At 32.0% G+C, this 19384-nt stretch overlaps 1 protein-coding gene across 1 annotated transcript; it reads left to right on the top strand.

Annotated features, from left to right (window-relative positions):
- Positions 1–754: 754 nt before the first annotated feature.
- On the top strand, positions 755–19063 carry ZSWIM2 (zinc finger SWIM-type containing 2). Its single transcript, XM_060151392.1, has 9 exons — positions 755–919; positions 2057–2133; positions 3711–3751; positions 9691–9901; positions 10982–11233; positions 14142–14226; positions 14930–15039; positions 17175–17328; positions 18251–19063. The coding sequence occupies exons 1-9, from the start codon at positions 755–757 to the stop codon at positions 19061–19063; spliced, it is 1908 nt and encodes a 635-aa protein (XP_060007375.1).
- The last annotated feature ends 321 nt before the right edge of the window (positions 19064–19384 follow it).

Raw genomic sequence — 19384 nt, forward strand, 5'->3', positions numbered from 1 at the left:
GCTCTCCCCCTAGAACGTAGTAACAAAGCTCATAGACAATTTGAACTATTGAGTCAACATTGCACAGCTTATTCCTTAAATTGGGATTTGTAAATTTAGAGGGCATAGAGGCAATGGATTCCGCACCCCACCCCAAACACCCATCCCTACACAAACATGCAACTTAAAGATGCTCCCCTCGTTTAAAGACCATCCCCCCACCAACACACACATCCCTACTTAAGAGTCTAACTTCCCAGGTTAAAATCCTGTCTTCCACATCATTGATCTTCCCCCAGCGCTTCATTCAGATTATGCACCTAGTATGCAATCGGAAAATGTTTTTGGAACACTGTTGAATGTCAACAGTCACTCTGGGCTTTCGGATAAAAATGATGAATCATCACAGGATCATTTCAGCATCCAGAGCCCAAAGTGTAACCGGGGGGTTGTGCGACTATCCTAACACAGAATTCACAAGCCCCCGCCTGCGAGGAACCAGCAGAAGGAACGCGAGAGATTTGACAGCGACGACTTTGGCCACCAGCTTTTAAATCAGCCAGTTGGGTATTAGAAACACTCTACAGTCAGGATTGTCGCTTCAGGAAGGAGTGGAGGCGGGGGCGAGCAGCGGAAACAAACCTCCGCGCAAGGCACTCTGGGACACTGCGACTCAACCGCCGTCTCCAAGGCAACCGGCGGGCACGCGGTTGTCATGGAGACCGGCGGGCGACTCAGAAAGCGGAGAGGCTGCCTTCGCCCCTACCCAGACAAGATGCTTCGCGGAGGCTGTAAGGCCTCTGAAAGGCGAAGACACTTTAGCGACCGCCTCAACTGGCAACAAGACCAGGCGCTGAGCAGCAGCATCTACCTCCTACGAGAGATGGGCCCCACCTCCTTCCTACTGAGAGAGGAAGAGCCGGAAAACAGGGATTTCCGAGTAACTACCCCCCCAAACCCGCCTTGGCTCCCTGCCAGGCCGACCCGCGCGGTACCCCCACGCCCACCTTGTATGTAGCCACTTGCTGCCGAACCCCACCCGCGAGTGTTCCAGACTCTAAATATGTGCACACTGCAGATTGAAACAGTATTTGTTAGAAAAGTTCCATTATTGGAGGTTAGGACTCCAAATTGCATCCAACTCTCCTAAGATTATGGCCTTTGATCTCTGGACTTAAAAACGGGAGACATTTTATCTGAATATATGGTTTGCATTTACGTGCGTTCTCAGATCCGTTAGCAGTCACTAACCCTGTAATTCAAACGAAATGAAAATTGTACAATCTGTTTACAAGCCGTATATATTTGCTAAATAAATAAAATCAGGTTTTCTTTACTTTTTAGTCAGTCTGAAGCTATAACAAGACCCTTTTGAAGTATGGCTTAAATGGTGATTCCTTGGAAATGTCTTAATGAATAAAAATTCTTTTTAATTTTGCTGAAAGACCACAGATATTTCATATTCGTATATCCTACTCTCACCACTCAAAAGTCAGCCACCACTCTACCTCCCTGGAGTTGACTTGAAAATTTTTAATTTAGTGTCATGCTGCTTATGTCAGACGTCCTTTTTTCACTTTATAACCCTTAGGGCATTTAATAAATAGTTTAAACCAGTATAGACTTGGTGAATAAAATTCGTTTTCTTGAATAAAATTAAATAAAGTAAACTCACCAATTGAAACGCACAAAACAAAAACCCCAGAAGAACTACTTTACAAAAGGTCTTTAGCTCTATTGCAAAGTAGAATTTCCTTTCAGTTAAAAATTTATAGATTTTTTTTCAAGTTTTTAAAATTAGATTTCTTTTCACTTGCCTGAATGTAGGTCTCTTAAAAACAGTCTTAGCTGACAATGCAATTTGTTGAACAAGGCAAAGAATAAGGAAGTGAAAAATTAGACTTGTGTCAAGAATTAAGATGTTCCAGTAGACTATGTTCAACCTTTTGGAGTCACCTAAACTAAAATATCTCTTGAAATCTCTTTTAATCCAATTATCTATTAATTTTACTCTATAACTCTAAAAACTGACTGGAACTTTTTTTTAAGTATGCATTTTTCCATTTTTCTTTTGAAGGTTTCTCTAGGAAATCCTCATGTTTGTAATTGTTCCATATTTCTGAAAGGAGGGGAACTTTGTAAGCATATATGCTGGTAAGTGACATTATAATGAAGATCTTCCACAAAGGAACATCTTGGTATATTACATGTTTTGCCTTTTTCATGGCTTGAGTACTGCAAGATTAAAGAAATTTGGTGTTGGGAGAACTTAAAGGTAAAATGGTTGTAGCTTGTCAATATCGTTTTGGATATTTTATTTCATCCCCAAAATTAAGTGAGGTTTAAAAATTAAGCGAGGTTTAAAAATTAAAGTGAGGAAAGCATACTACCACCTCTATATGTTTGGAATGTTATTGTTTTTAATAAGAAAAAAGTCAATGTTTAGATTTTCATTATGTACAAAGGTGAAATGTAACAATAAAACAAAAAATCTCCCCTGTTCACACCACTGATGATAATTGCATGGTTCATTATGATATTTTAAAATTTTACTATTTTCCTTTTCAATAAGCATTTGACTCTGAATCTTTTAAGATTAAAATAGGACTCTGCTGAAGATTACTTCTGTCAAATCTAAAATTTTTCCTCTAGAGTCAGATCCTGTTTGTAGGTGATCCCAGAAATGAAAAACAAAAAAATTCCTTCCATGTAATTTAAACCCACATCAACTCATTTGTTTACCTACTATACTTATACCAACAAATCACTAATTATATTATTATAGAAAGTTTGTAATTAATATTTTAAGAGAAAAAAATCAAACAAGAAATTAAGAAAAGTGTGTATCATATTTCTAATGCTTTTCTTTATAGGTTAGAAAACAGTATATATACATATAGCTGTTCTTTTTAATGCTTTTATTTACCAAGTTTTTTGTTGTCTTGATCAGTTTTTATTGAGCATCTACTAACACAAGTTATTTGCTCTAGTTAGCATAAAAATATAAAATATGGTCCCTTCAGAATTTGCAATTTAGTTTTATTATTATACATAAAATAGGTTTTTTCCATTTTTATTTTATGCCAGCTTCCTCAGAGCAAGGGCATTCTGTTCTGATGTTTATGTAATGTAACTTATTTTTTACAGTATATTTACCATAAACTTAATGGAAATATAATCCAAGTATTTAACATACTAAAGTATATTTAATATATTTAAGTAAGAATTTAATATATATTTCCCACTTTTTAAAAAAAAGTCATATTCCATTTTAATTGGTGATATTTGAAAGTATTTTTCTGTCATACGTTAAAGTGGTATGTATAGGAAAACAGTCATTTGTTACTCTATCCAGAAAATTCCTCCATGTCCAGGAGTAAGAAACTTCCAGGGAAGTTTAAAAAGAGTGCTGTGAATACTTAGATTCCCTCACTAACCTCTCTTTGTGAGCTACTCTATGTCATAAAGAAATAAATGGACTCTCTCCGACAAATCTCTTTACTGCAAATGTCTTTGGTTTCCATGTATCATACTTTTTACACATATGCTTATTTTAAAACAAAAATTTAACGACTCTTGTAACAGAAAACTGATGAGAATTTTAAGTTTATCCCTAATACTTTCAGCAATATAAATTCTGTAATGCCATTCCTATTCTAAAATTAATAATACCTTTTGAGGTTATGTCAGAAATAAATGTTTTATTTTGTTTTTCTACTTCTGAATATTAGGGTCTTGTTGAAAAAATTCAGGCTTCCAAGGAATCATGAATGTAAGTTGCATTTGCGTGTTTTTACTGCTTTGAAGCTAACGAATTTAATAATTGTTTATTTAGACATATTCTAAATTTAGACAGTTATTGTCCAGACAGTCTGAAAACTGTAACACAGTTTGTTACATTTAAGACAGTTGGAACATTTTTCTTCCTATTTACCAAAAAAATGTAACTTTATATGCCATTTCACATTAAAAAGCACTTAATAAAAATGAGGTGAAATAATGGCCAGGTTTTCAGTAGAAAAACTTTCCCTCATGAATTCTAAGCAAGAATTCACAGTAGTTTCTGTATCTAAATTTATTTTAATTATGAGAAAAATGACAAATGTAATTTTTCAGGTCCCAGAAATAGTTGACATGATATATAATTTCATTTAAAAATGTTTAATGACAAGTTTTTAATGCAAAAAATATATGTATTTTACAGTTAAATAGTTTTTATGTCAGTACCTACATTGAGTTTAAAGTCAGGCATATGACATTTTTTATAATTTTCAATTTGAAATTTAATTTAAAATTAAATTCTAGAGTCCTCAAAAATAAAAGAGAAAGAAAAATAATTCTATCACAGGTTATTTCGATTTATACATTTTATAATAAAGATGCTATCATTATGGAAATGTTTCCTGCAAAGATTTATTTAACCTATACTAGATTCATCTAAGAACTGCAAAGGCATTTAACATTTATTAATAAATGTTTATAATATTCATAAAGAATTAAAGTGATAATCAGTCTTCAATTTTTTTTCAATTCAATTCAGGTTATTGGTTCTGTTTAGGCAACTATTATATAAGTACAAGCACAGTTGACATTTAAAAGTCCTACTAGATAATAAATTAATATTAGTGTTTCATAGGGATTTTTCTTTTGTATTCTTCTCTCTACCCATTTTCTTAGAAACATCTCATATTTTCTGTCTCCACCTGTTACCTCTGTAACAGTGATTTCCACATCTCATCAGCAGACCAGTATTTCCAGCTGCCTTCTGAGCACCACAATTTTGGAGGTCCCGCAGGCATTTGGAATAGTAAATTCCCCCCGGTATGTGCTCTCCTGTTGTATTCCCTATCTCACATATTGGCTTTCCTTTTACTTTAGTCTCCAAAGCTAGAAACCTTGGCTTTTTCCTTTCTCATCCTCTTCTCTCATAAGCAAATCCTGTTTATGTTACATCCTACCTACTTCTCAACAGTGATTTTTCTTCCCCATCCTCATTCTTACCTTTGTTCAACCTTCATCAGCCCTTAGTACTGTTCTTTGTAGCCTCCATTTCCAGCATCTGCACTTTGTTGCTTTCTCCTTCACATTGTAGACAAAAGGTTCTTTCTGAAATGTCACCTACTCTGTACTTCATCCTCTCTCCCAATCCCTTCATACACAATAATTAGGTTGGATGAGTTCATGGATATTGTTTTCTTCTCTATTTCTCCATTGTATACACCTGAAGTTAAATGGTCATATCTCTTCAAAGTCTTAGTTATTATCTACACTATTTTCCATATCATTTTCACAAGCTTCTATACTAGGGCTACCCAACAGAAATATAATGTGAACCACATATGTAATTTTCTGCTAACATATTATAGAAAGTAAAAATAAACAGGAAAATTAGTTTTAATAACATATTTTAATTTAACCCAATACATCAAAATATCATGTCAGCATGTAATCAATATAAAAATTATGATATTTTAATGTTTTTTCATACTGCCTTCAAAATCTAGTGTGTATTTTACATTTACAATGCATCTCACCTCAGACACTATATTTTCATTGGAAATGCTTGATCTGCATTTAGACATCGTAAAATATTCAGTTGAAAAATAAATTCATATAATACCCAAATTGTTATAAACGTAAATTTTCCAGAAACTATAGATTATCTGTTTTCCATTTAAATTTAAATAAGACAAAATTTAAAATTCAATTTTCAGTCACACTATCCACATTTCAGGTGCTCAGCAGCCACATATGGCTGATGGTTACCATATTGAACAGTGCAGCTCTACCCAATTACATTCAACAAATATTTATTGTACTGCCTATTAGTCAGGAATTCTACTAGGTGATTTTTTTAATAAATTGAATCATATGAATTGCCAATATTTTTTCATCTACAAAAATAGCAATTTCATATGGATCAATCTAATACTTTTATCATATTATCCTTTGTGCTCTTGAAGGCAGAAACCACATCTTATTCTTATTATAAATATCCCTATTTTATTAGGAAATTTAGTAGGAAATTTTTTGTTTAAATTTGATCCTATATATTATTTTTGAAAAATTATATTTCCTACTAAAATAAAATATTTTTTATACCTCATATTTAAAAGACGGTTTAGCTACTCAACATTGAGAAAATCCTTTGTGCACAAATATTCAAAGAAAGTATAAGTCTCAAAAATGTTGAAATTTATCATTTAAATGAAAGTTTGAAAATTAAAGTAATTCAAAGAAAGCTATCAACAATTATTCAATAATATTATGTAAAGTGTGTACATAAATGTGGAGAAGAAGGTATTGAAGTAGAAACATTTTGAACATCATTCATAGATTCTTTTCTAAAACAAATCTGGAAACAATTATTTGTGCCCTAGTGTTGCATACAAGAAACCTGAGACTCTCTTTTATTTTTGAAGACCTATAAAGATGATTACATAGGAATTTTTTATAAAGATGTCAGTTTTTGAACACTGAATATTATTTTCCATCACCCAACAAATGCTTCCCAGTAAAACCTAGCTTTATTACCTAATGTTTTTTCCTAAATACAATGTCTAGTAAATGCCATCTTGTCCTTTTCTCAATTAAATATTTATGGATAAAATAAAAACTGCATTTTAGGAAAATTTTTTAAATCCCCACCACAAAGATATAATAAACTTTTTATTTTCTATTTTCTTTTTTGACCTTGTATTTATGTATACCTAATAGTCTGTGGGAATTCTGTGTTCTGCTTTTGTCACACACTGTTACTTTATTTCAGTGCTATGTAGTCTCTCTCATTCAAGTCATCAGTGAATGTTAAATAAACTATGATATACCATGTTAGTGTATGGTATATCATAATTTATTTAACATTCTTCCATTTGAGGCATTTAATTTACTTCTGACTACCTGTTATATTCTTTGTAAATGAAACTTTTTCTCCTCTCAATTATTTCTGTAGCCTGAAGTCTCATTAACTGGATCTTGCAGTAAAACTATTATTTTTTTACTGAGATATAATTGACATATAACATTATATTAGTTTTGGGTGTACAACATAATGATTCAGTGTAAGTATATATTGCAAAATGATCAACACAATTAATCCAGTTAACATCCACTACCACACATAGTTACAATTTTTTTTTCTTGAGATGAGAATTTTTAAGATTTATTCTTTTAGCAACCTTCAAATATGCAGCAGAGTACTATTAACTATAGTCACCATACTGTACATTATGTCCCCATGACTTACTTATTTTATAAGTGGAAGTCTGTACCTTTTGACCACCTTCAGCCATTTCTCCTACCTCCTAGCCGTCCCCTGGCCCAACATCTGGCAACCATCAATCTGTTCTCTGTATCTGTGAGTTCGAGTTTTTTTTCCTTTTTTTAAGTATTAATATTTTTATGTCTGTCACCCATAGGTATTGCTTTATAGCAATACTTTTGCTGATTTATTATTTCAGCAGTATATCAATTTTCTGCTAGCTTTGCTTTTTGGATTCATGTTTTAGGCATATTTAACCATATTACTTAAGCATAAAATGGAAGACATTAACAGCATATTTAAGTCTCCAAAGAAAATAAAGATACATGGAAATATTTTGAAAAGCTAATAATATTTCTATAATATTAGAAAAAAAGACTAAGTCACACAAAGTGGGAAAAAATAACAGATACAAAGTTCATAGTAATCTATTCATTCCTAGTAAATTAAGTTAGAAAATAGTTTTCATTCTTCCATACATCTAACATACCCTTAGAATCTAAAATGCCCTGAAATAACTTTTTCAAATAAAAAGAGAAAATATCATAAGGCAAACAAGATGTAACATTCTATTTATTTATTACCTTTTATTTAGATTTATTCTGTGTCTGCACCTCATTTTGATTTTAACTCATTTTCTTTTGATATTAATGAAATTGAACATCTGTTGACTTTAATATTTGTACTTCATGTGTAAATTAAACTTTGGCTATTTATTTATTGGGATAAAACTACACACTCTTCCTAAATATAGGGATTACCCCTCTTTGCAAATGTTTTTCTAATGTCATAATTCTTTTTTATATGGTTTCATTAAATTTTTTTTATATATATGTATATGGATTTTTGTGTGTTGCTAAATCTGACCATTTTTACTTTTTATATGTATTGTTTTGATACTTTGAAAGTTGTCTATCTTCCATAGTATTTTAGAGATTTTTTTTTTCTGCTAGCTTTTCTATTTTATTTTTATTCTTCTTTATAGCATCCATGTGTAGTTGTATTGATATAAATTGGAGGTTGGTATTTGGTTTGAAGTAATTAAATTTTCTCCATATTTCTACCTAGTGATCTCAATAACAGCTATTAAATAGTGCTTTTCATCCTTGTTTCATAATTTTTATAGTGAGTTTTGTTTTTTTATAATACATTATGATATCTGATAAGGTTAGCTGTCTTGCTCTCCTTTATGAAAGAATATTCTTTTATAGTCTCATACATTAATTTTTCCAAATTAATTTCAGAAGAGTTTGTTTCTCCCTTTTATTCTCCAATTCATGTTATACCACAAAGAACAGTTTGTAGCCAACTCCTCTTATGAAATTTTATGTTTCAGTATTTCTGCTGCTCTAGAGAATCTTTATCCCCCAAAGCACAATCTTTTGTTCTTCATTTTCCTCCTCATTTTTTTAGGGAGCAGATTTTGCTGTGTCTCTGTGACAAATAACCCTCATCCTCCAAAGTAATGGTTAATTAAAGTATGATATCCTCCGACATTCCACCTGCCATGCCACCTCAGACAAGGAACAGAGATTTCTGTATTGAAATGTAACTGTGATGTTTTCAGTATTGTTAATGTTTAATTGGTAATCTTTTTAGGGAAAATGGAGCTTTTCATTATCTTACAAATGATTTTTTAATCTCTGTGTTAAAGAATATATAAAATGAATAGAACTTAAGGGGACCAATAACAACTGGCATTTAAATTATGTTAAGAAGAGGGAAAGAGGAGGGGCATGAGAATGGGCCAGAGAAAAAGGGAATCTAAGATGCCTGGATCAAAACTATATGCACTTAGTACACCATTTCTTAGAAGGACAGCAGGATGGAGAAAATTCAGAATTCAAACTGTGTATCCCAAATGTATAGGCAATATAGTTCCTAACAGATTGTCCTGAGGAATACTGACCAAATCTATGAAGAATGTGGCTACCGAGACACTTGTAGAGACGTAAAACTAAGGAAAATAGGCGCAACTGTGTCTTGCTCTCTCATTATCTATTTACTAATTTATTCATCTAACAAATGTTAATTACACTAACCACTCGAATCTCTCTTCTCCTTTCTGTATTTATGCCCATTTCTTTTAATACTCCTGTATGATAATAAATATTTGTTTATGAACAAGAGAACAGATCAAAATGTAAGAGATGATTATAGCACCAATCCAAGGAGGAACACTGTCTTATAATTAATCTGAACCTTTATAATGCACTGGTTACACTGACTCTTTTCAGTAACAGGAAAACAAGAGATAACTTCTATTCTTTTTATAAATGACTCTTTTCTGACCTTTTGGCTCTGAAAGGAATACGATAAGTGGTAAATGTCAGTGTAATAATTCAACCAAACTTTCTGATATTTGGGGAAAAAATGCTAATTTTCTGCCTAAGTTGTTTCTTTGTCTCCAATTTGCCACTGAATTTTAATACTTTGGAATTTATCGTTAGCTGCTTTGCAATTAGGTCTTGTGGAAAGAGAAATCAGCGACTTGCTTCGAGGGATACATCGAGTTCAAACTCCCCAACAAGGAAGGAACAATGAAAATGCACAGATTGAAGAAGATGGTTACATTAAACAGAAGGAAATTAGTTCAGATGATATATGCTCTATTTGTCAAGAAGTACTTTTAGAGAAAAAGGTTCCTGTCACCTTTTGCAGGTGACATGATTTTTCTTTGGATTCTAGAAACTTAGGAAAAAATTCTAATTTAATATATTTGTAATATGTTATGAAACATGTTGATAGAAAAATAATACATATTTAAACAATTATACTTAATTGGCCACCTTTTATTTCCTAACATGTTGTGAGAGGTCCTGTTCTAACTCTAAATATTTCTGGGCTACATTTTAAAGGGTGAAAGTTAAAAAAGAACTCCACTTTATTTACTTTTTCACTTTAAGTTATTAAAGTAGATAATTTTCATGTTTCTGTTCTATACACATGAATAAATGCCACGGCTTAGAGTAGTTACAAACAGTTTTTCTGAAAGTGAAGATTATTTTACTTTAAAGTGATAAAAATTCTCTTCAGCTTTTCTAAATTTTATCTTTAAAACTAAATAATTCAAAATATCACTTATACATAAATGTTTATTGAGAGTATTGTACTTAACTATGCTTCAAAGGCACTGTAAATTTGGACTTGGAAAATTTGGGTAACCATTTGGTATTGAACTTTTCAGTTCTTTTTTTTTCCTGATTATTTACCAAAATTTTCATCCACATTGTATTTTTTTCACATAGCTGCTTCTTTTGCATATTTTAAAGTTACTATTTCCCAAAATATTATTTCTCTCAGCAGATATTTATTGGATACAACCACATTCATATTGTGTGATTTCTAGAAAAATAAGGTGACACCCCTGCTCTCAGTGATGCTTTTTATTTAAAAATAATAATTATTGTTATACTTTTCCTTTTTGTTAAGACTATATGCATTCTCACTTTAAAAATGAAAAATATTATAATGATGCAAAATCTTTTACCATCATTTCATTGAAATGGGAAAGATTTTGTTTGGAATTCTGATGTACTAAATTAAATATGATAGATTAGATTAGATAGATAAAATAGTGTTTATGTGTGTAATCAAGCTATATCTGGATAATCAGTTCAGAATCTATTTTTATAGGAAATAAAGATGGTAGCACAGAAAACATTTTTTATATATATATATATATATATATGTATAACTTTGCTGTACACAAATGGTAAACTTGGATTTTATTTCTAACAGGTTTGGCTGTGGCAATAGTGTTCATATAAAATGCATGAAGATCTTAGCTAATTATCAGGATAAGGTATCACACACTTCCATGTTGAAATGTCCCTTGTGTAGGAAAGACTTTGCACCATTAAAACTTATTTTAGAGGAATTCAAAAACTCTAGCAAACTTGTGGCTACAGCTGAGAAAGAGCGACTAGACAAACACCTTGGAATTCCCTGTAATAACTGTCGACAGTTTCCAGTTGAGGGGAAGTGTTATAAGTAAGTATCAATCAGTAATATTATAAATTTGTAGTCTAACTTTTTTTTTAATTTTAGGAAACTTTGAACATTAGAGTACTAGTCATTTAGCCTTCTTCTTTTCCTCCTTTATATAGTGTGTTAGCCTTAAAGATGGCTACGTATTTAGGATTTTCAGACTAGTGATCTGTGTCAGCCCAGTACCTTAAGAATTTCAGTAGTTTTATTTTCTTTACTCACACAGAGTATTGGCTTTGCATTCCAGTCTAGATTGAGAGTCTGAAGTAGCATCCTTTCTTGGAAGCTCTGAACACAGGCTTGGTAGTTTGGCCTAAATGAGTTTCCAAGCTCAGAGCCCTGCTAGATAGACCTCTCACCCCCTGTAACTTTCTTTGAACCACCAATGAGGTCATTGCCAAAAACTCCTAGGACTGAGCCAGAGGGATATTGACTAGATCAACTGAACTTGAGTTCCCCAACTCCAAACTGCAATGATGCGTGTTTTGTTTTCTTTCACATCTTATACCTTAACAACAACAAGATACTTATTAGAGAAAGAAATTTTCATTACTTTTTGTGTATTCCTCAAACTTTCCCACAATTCCACAATAAAACATCAATTAATTGCTATGCTTGGGATATTGTGCTTTCTTAATTGAAATCTTAACTGTATGTTAAGAAGAAGATATTTTGCTTCAGTCTTTGTTAAAATTTTTTCTAAAATGCATCAGTTTACTTTTCAGTCTTCCTGGAATTACATTATGATGAGTCTAATTAATATTTTTAAAACCCTCTCATAAAACCATAAAACTGTTTTTAATCACCCCCAAAGGTGAATGATACCTTTCTCCTTTAAACTGTTTTAGTCCTTTGTTTTCTCAATGTGTCACATAGAAGTAAATCAACTAGAGCACCACTAGCAAAAGTCTTTATTGAAAACAGCAAGGCTGAGAAAGCTCACTTGAGGAAGAAGGGCAGAATTTTTATAAAGTTTAGCAGGAGGTGTTCAGCTAGTTTCAGGAATGTTGGTTAAAGAGAGTTCTAGAAAAAGGAAAGACTTGATATTTGGCATTAGCAGCCATTTTTGGGGCAATCTGAATTTTTTCAAAAGGGGTGGGTAAGAACAATAAGGGACTAAGGTAACGTGTGGAAAGGTGGGTTGGGAAGAACAGCTGGGGGTGACAAGGACAGGTGAAAGCCACGGTGTAAAATTTTCAGTTTTTATAGTGATGTATTCCTCAAATTGTTAATGCGTGGGTGGCTTTGGTAAATTATCTCAAATCTTGCTTTTAAGTATTTTGTTAATGACAGTGCTCTCCTCTGTCCCTCTGACTGCTTTCTCTCCCCAAGGGTGATTCTTCCTACTACCCCTCAATACAGGCATTCTCCACTGTTCTGCTTCCTGCCTGCTGCTCTGCACTCTCCTTTCAGAATAACTTCTCTATGCATTTGGCTCACAATTATTCACATCCATATCTCCTGCCACTCCCTCAAATGCTAGCATTTCAGCCGTTAGCCTGAAAAAACTATTTCTGTTAGTTTTAGTAATGGTTTGAGTAGGAGATAAGGTAAACTAGAAAGCTTTTCAGTTCCTCTTCATTAAAGTTTCATAATATAGCTACTTACCTTTTAAGAAGTTAATTCCAAAACTATCATATATATATATATATATTAAAATATAGAGCTACTTAACTTTTTGAAGCCCAGCACAATTTGATGTATTGAATAAACTGCACCATTGCTTTGATTGGTTGATGTTAATTATTAAGAATCTTCCCTGTTTGTATAAACAATAATAATGAATAAATTAATACTTGCTGCTTCTAAGATGTCTGAAGGATATATTTTCCCAGAGTTCTCTTAGAAATAGTCTTCTAATTCTTTGATAACTTGAGTAAGAAAATAACTTTATTTGCTTGAAATGTTATTTTTGGTGAATATTGCTGAAAGTAAATTAAAATTCTCTGCTTGTGGCAAAATTTTTATAAGTGATACATGTTTAGATTGAGCTTTGTGGAAAATGAAGTTTTTTTAGTATATCAATGATTTTTATTGCAAACTTTTTATACATATACCTTTTTCTATTTTGTGAGGACAGAGAAGGAATATAGTGCAATTCCTGTTTTCAAGAAGTATTCTGCTAAGTATAACTCTAGCATTCATGAAATAATAGGAAAACACTGGGTAATCAAATGGTAGAATGTCCAATAGGCTGTACATCCTAAAGGAACTTAGAAAAAGAGATAAATGAAAGATAAAGCATTCCAGGAAGACATCATGGTAGGGATATGTGGTAGGCAAAATAATGCCCTCCCAAATATATCCACATCCCCATGCCCAGAATCTGTATTTTAGGTTACATGTTGTAGGGGGATTAAGGTTGCAGATGAAATTCAGGATGCTAATCACCTGACCTTGAAATAAGGAGGTTATCTTGGATTGCCTGGGCTCAGTGTATAATCACAAGAGTTCTTAAAAGTGGAAGAGGGCAGCAAAGAAGAGAGTCAAAGGGATATGTGAATATGGAAGAAAGGCACAGAGAGAGGCTGCATTGCTTGCTTTGAAGATGGAGGAAAGTGCCACAAGCTAAGCTAAGGAATGTGGGCAGCCTCTAGAAGAAAGGGCAAAGAAACAGATCTCTATAGCCTCCAAAAAGAAATGCCATTCTGTGGACCCCTTGATTTTAAACCCATTGAGACCCATGTCAGACTTCTGACTTACAAAACCGTAAGATAATAAAGTGTTGTTTAAGCTGCTAAATTTGTTGTAATTTGTTTCAGTAGCAACAGGAAGCTAATATGGGGTGAGATTTAAGATGGGCCTTGTCATATCTGCATAGTTCCCAGGAAATCTTGGCCAGAATTTTTCACCAAAAACAATCAAAATAATTGGATTTTTTCTTGTATGTTTTGGTGTTTTGCATTTTTAGGTGTACCAAATGTATAGAATATCACTTATGCCAGAATTGTTTTGATAGCTGCTGCCATCTTTCTCACTCATTTACATTTCGTGAGGTACAGTATCCATCTTGAATTTCATATAGTGTTTGTATTTTCCTATTGTAAATCTAAGTAAAATCTAAGAATAGGTAACTCTCTGGAATAGAGCTGACTGTGTTTGAATAAAAACCAAAGACCATAATTTTTGGAGAACTCTTTTTCATAAGGATTTATAAGCAATCAATTCTTACATTGGTAATTTATAAAATCCAACACAATAACAAATATGTAATGATATCATACATAAATCTTAAGGACAGAAATTACAGCCATCAAGCTTGAAAATTCATTTTAAAAAAAGATCTCAACACTACAAAATGACTTATAATGCTACTGACAACCATTTACAGTTTTAAAATTTCTTACATCATGGAATTTTATTGCTATCATTTGAATCTAACAAGTAAATAAGTATCTCCTGATGTTGAATAATAATGCTACCTTCTATTTACTACACAAGATAAAACATCCACAATTACCATTATTGATTAATAGATAAATATTTTTACCTTAAAAAGTAACTGTTATAGTAGCTGTGCAACAGTATATTAGACTCACTAATAATTTGCAAATTCTTTAATGTGTTAAAAAGCTATCTTTTAAAATGATTAGTCTTTATTTACATTATTATGTTATTGATACACAGCCTACTGATTTAATGCACAAGATAAAAGCTTCCACAATTTACAAAGTAACATTCACCTTTTACCTATTACAGAAGAGAAATCAAAAATGGAGATCGTTGGAAAAAAGATCAGATGAAACTGTAAAATATATAGATATTAAAGATGAGATAGAAAAGATGCCACATTTTCAAGAAAAGCAAGGGTGAGATTCTCAGTGAAATTTATATTTCTTAGGATATTTAAACAATTTTTCAGTTCAGATAAGTTTTATTCATTTCTTTATTCAATAAATATGTATTGAGTACTTATGATATATACTAGGTGACATAGTATTCAAGTGAAGAGCAAGGCTCTGGAGTCAGAATGCTTAAATCCAATCCTAGTACAACCATAAGTTGGCTATGCAACTTTTGGGCTAGTTACTTCACATCTCCTTGCCACATTTTTATCTTTAAAATGGGGATAATTATAAAACCAGTCTCATAGTAATGTTGTGCATATGAGATGAATTAATATACACAGTAAATATTCAAATAATGCTGTCTATTATTATTATTAATTCTACCAGAGATTGTACTAGGTATTAGGGATATCTAGTTTCCTCAGCAATTAAGTGATCATCTAAATAAATGTAAAATTAAAACTGATACATGTTATGTAAAGAAAAAATACAGGGAGCTTTGAGATTTGCTTTGAAGTAAATGACCTCTATGGGAAGGAAGTCTTTCTTTCCTTATTGCCCTCTATTCCACCCCCAGGGAAGGAGAGTGCTAAGGGGATTGGTTGTATTTCAAAACCCTGACTAGTGGACAGTCGTCCAGACCTTTTGCCATACTTCGTATCAATTAAAGAAAATTAAATGCACTGTGTATAATTAACATATTAGGTACACTATAAAATATATACAAAGCTCATTTTAATAGGATGGGATAAAATTGAAATATTTTTTAAAGGACCATTTCAATGAATTAACCAAACAAAAATTGTGCTTGTTTATACATATATATGTGTGTATATATGTATTTCTATCCCACATATATATAGTAGTTAGATAGATAGATAGATTTCTATCCAACCCAGTGGATATCTAGCCCATGCCCTGTGGGTGCTCCACACACTTCAGAGACCACAACTCTTGTGGATCATAAAATGCTTTGTGGGTATGAAAGGAGCCTATACAAAGGCTCTCCATCTCCATTTCCCTTGGCCCTGGCTGGGTATCACACTTCAACCTATTAGAATGATAAATTGTATAACTAATTGTTTAGGAGATATTGTAGGGGGAGACAAGAGAATATTAGGGGTAGAAGGACATTCTAGGCAGAGAAAATGGAATAAATAAAAGGAGAGAGTTTCAAGATTTTTTTTAAAAAGTGATTAACAACCTGAAATAATAGAAACACGCAGATTTTTTTTAGTTGACAATTAAATGACCTTGGTAAAAGCAATTTTTGTAGCATTATGACAGTTTATCTGAAGAGTAATGAGAAGTATAAAGTTGTCTAAAGAATATATTTGAACTTTATTCTGAATGACTTTTGAATAATAGGAATGCATCTAACCTTTTAACCAAGATTTTGTTTTTAAATATTTGTTTTACGTGTTTTATCAGTTGCTAGTGGCATCAAATTTACATTGTGTAATCTTAGTTATGTTTGTTGGTACTTTTGGTACAAAAATGGGGTTTGTATCTTTAGAGTTCATTAACATGGTCTAACAATACAGAAGTAATAAGCATATACCCCAAGTGAAATAAGTCTCCTCATAGATTATGACCTACCAGTTTATAATAGTAGCCTGGAATATTTAATATGGTTTACCACGCATCTTACTTCCTACCAGATGACAGAGTGAATTGGGTTGTATTTTTCTAAACACAAGCCTGTGTGTTGGCTCAGTCTGAAATAATTTGAGTATATGGTTCTCAAAATTATGTTCTGGTTTCATTGATGCTAAAAAGTGCAAATAATTTGAGTATATGGTTCATTGATGTTAAAAAGTGCAAATAATTTGAGTATATCGTTCTCAAAATTATGTTCTGGTTTCACTGATGTTAAAAAGTGCAAATCAAAAAAATTCAGGTTAGTATTTTTATTTGAAATGACTAAATTAAATTTTGTTCCTTATGAAGTTGATGTTGAAGTTGGATCCATCTTGTTCAAGATCAATACAATAGATTTTGTAACTTTATAATGTACAAGATTTATTATCTTCAGTTCTAGAAAGCACTGGGTTCATTTGCATTATTTATTTGGAGGTTATTACCTGTACTATTGATTACTTCCTTATCTACGATCACATATGACCATTCATGTCTCTCTGTTTATTCTCATTTAGCCAAGTTTACACACCAAAACACGTGGTAAGGTCACTGCCTCTCTTACTGATCACAAAAAATAGTAAGCTGCTTGCTCCAGGCTACCAGTGTCGACTTTGTTTGAAGGCATTTTGTCCTGGTCAGCATACAAGATTGCTACCATGTACTCACAAGGTAGAAGTCACATCATTTTAGTTTGACTTTCCCTGTAGGGCCAGTTTTCACAAATGAAGTGGCAATTTAAGTCTCTCCTTTTACTTTTTAGTTGAATTATGAGCAGAGATGTTCAAATTGAACAGTGTGTGCAGAAAGCTAGAGCAGAGACTATTGAGAAGGCAGCTCTGCCCCCCAAGGATGGATTCCTATTAATTAGGATTCATTTGTGTATAAACTATTGAGGAAAGATAAAATGGCACTTTACGTTAGATTCTTTTATCTACTTTAGTTACCTGTAAAAGGAAAAGGCTTATAGAATACTAACTTTTTAATGTTATTTTTATGATTTTTTAGATGAAACAGAAATGCTTAATTTGACATAGTTTATTATTATTTCAAATGAACTTACTGGAATCAGTCTAAAGTTGCTGAATCACTATGTAGTGGTAACCAGGTTTTTTCTGAGATAAAGTTGTTTTAATAAATAAACTTTTATAGCTTTAAAGTCACCCTTACTTATAATGACTCATAATTTGTTTTCTTCCCTAGAAGGTGATTTGTCACATTATGTCTTACCATCATCATATCAATTTTCAACTCTAGTTGGCTATGACATTTTTATTAATAATTTTCATTCATTAGAAAGCAACAGTGAAATTAATGGCTTGAATAAGTAGTGAGTTTTTAATGAAATTGAAAAAATGACATCCATAGAAGGCTTTTCATTTTAATGTGGAAAATGAAGATCAGTCTCTAACCAATTACATTTTTAAGAGAACTTCAAAATATTTCCATAAAACTTGATGAATTTTATTACCTTCCAATATTACGAAACAGTGTTAAAAGTAACACGATAATGAAAGTGGGGAAATTTTACATAGATAGTATACATTATAAACAAGATAATATATCTCTGATTAACTTATAACTTTTTTTTAAGTTTCATAGGAAATGTATTGACAGTTGGTTACTCCACAAGTGCAATGCATGCCCTGTTGATGGACAAGTTATATATAACCCTTTAATCTGGAAAGATAGAGCAGTGAATGGACATGCACATCAATCTGTTTCAAACACAAACATCATTCATCTGTCAAAACAGGAAGAACCAGAACTTTTTATTCCTGGTACTGGATTAGTATTAAAACAGAATGGACTTGGAATTTTACCTATCATACCTCAGCGTAATTCTGAAAAGTTGAATGCACCTCAAAGTCCAATAGATACTTATCAGAATATAACAATAGATGATCTGTATTCTGTCAAAGTAGATGATTCAAATTTAAGAAAATCAATCTATGAATATAAAATTAGCCAACATTTCCCCAACTATCTCCAAGATTTACCCACTGGATCCTTTGGAAAAATATCATCTCAAACTTTTTTTCCTTCTATTGATCACAAGAATATTATATATCCAACTGGAGCGGAAACGCCATGTATCAGTAAAAAACACCATGCCAGTCAAAGCCAGAAGATAAACAAAGACTGTAAACGTGTTAACCACAATTCAAAGAAGACTCTTGGTAATAAAATAAGAGAGGACAACACGAGACCAAATACTTTGCTTCCAGAAGATTTAAATCTTATTGTCAATTGGGGTACAGCTAAGCTTAGTTTGTCTAAGAGGTATAATAAGTGTATGGGGAAAATTAGACCAAAATGTAGTGATTTATCCAGAAGGCCTATATCTCACCCTTTAAGTACAAAAAGTACTGAGCTATCTTTAATATTGGAAGGAGTTCAGTTATAAAAATGTATTTTATTAAAATCAGAAAATATTTGAATATTGAACATAAAATTTTTTTTTGTAGAACATAAAAACACTATATACTCTTGACAAATATTCTCTGTTGTTATTTTGCCTACTTGTCTATGAATAATGACCTACAGCTAAAGGAAATGGTCTCATTCCTTATAAGACTTAAAGAATTAGGTATCTTAATGAGTATGTTCAGTATGTTATGAATTATAAATAATTTTTAGAACTTTCACATATGACTTTACACTAATTAAAATAATTGTTTTTAATTAAGGAAATAGATTTTCCATGCCCTGAGTCACTATTTTCAAA

The sequence above is a fragment of the Lagenorhynchus albirostris genome, chromosome 6 (genome assembly GCF_949774975.1).
Source record: "Lagenorhynchus albirostris chromosome 6, mLagAlb1.1, whole genome shotgun sequence".
NCBI lineage: Eukaryota > Metazoa > Chordata > Mammalia > Artiodactyla > Delphinidae > Lagenorhynchus > Lagenorhynchus albirostris.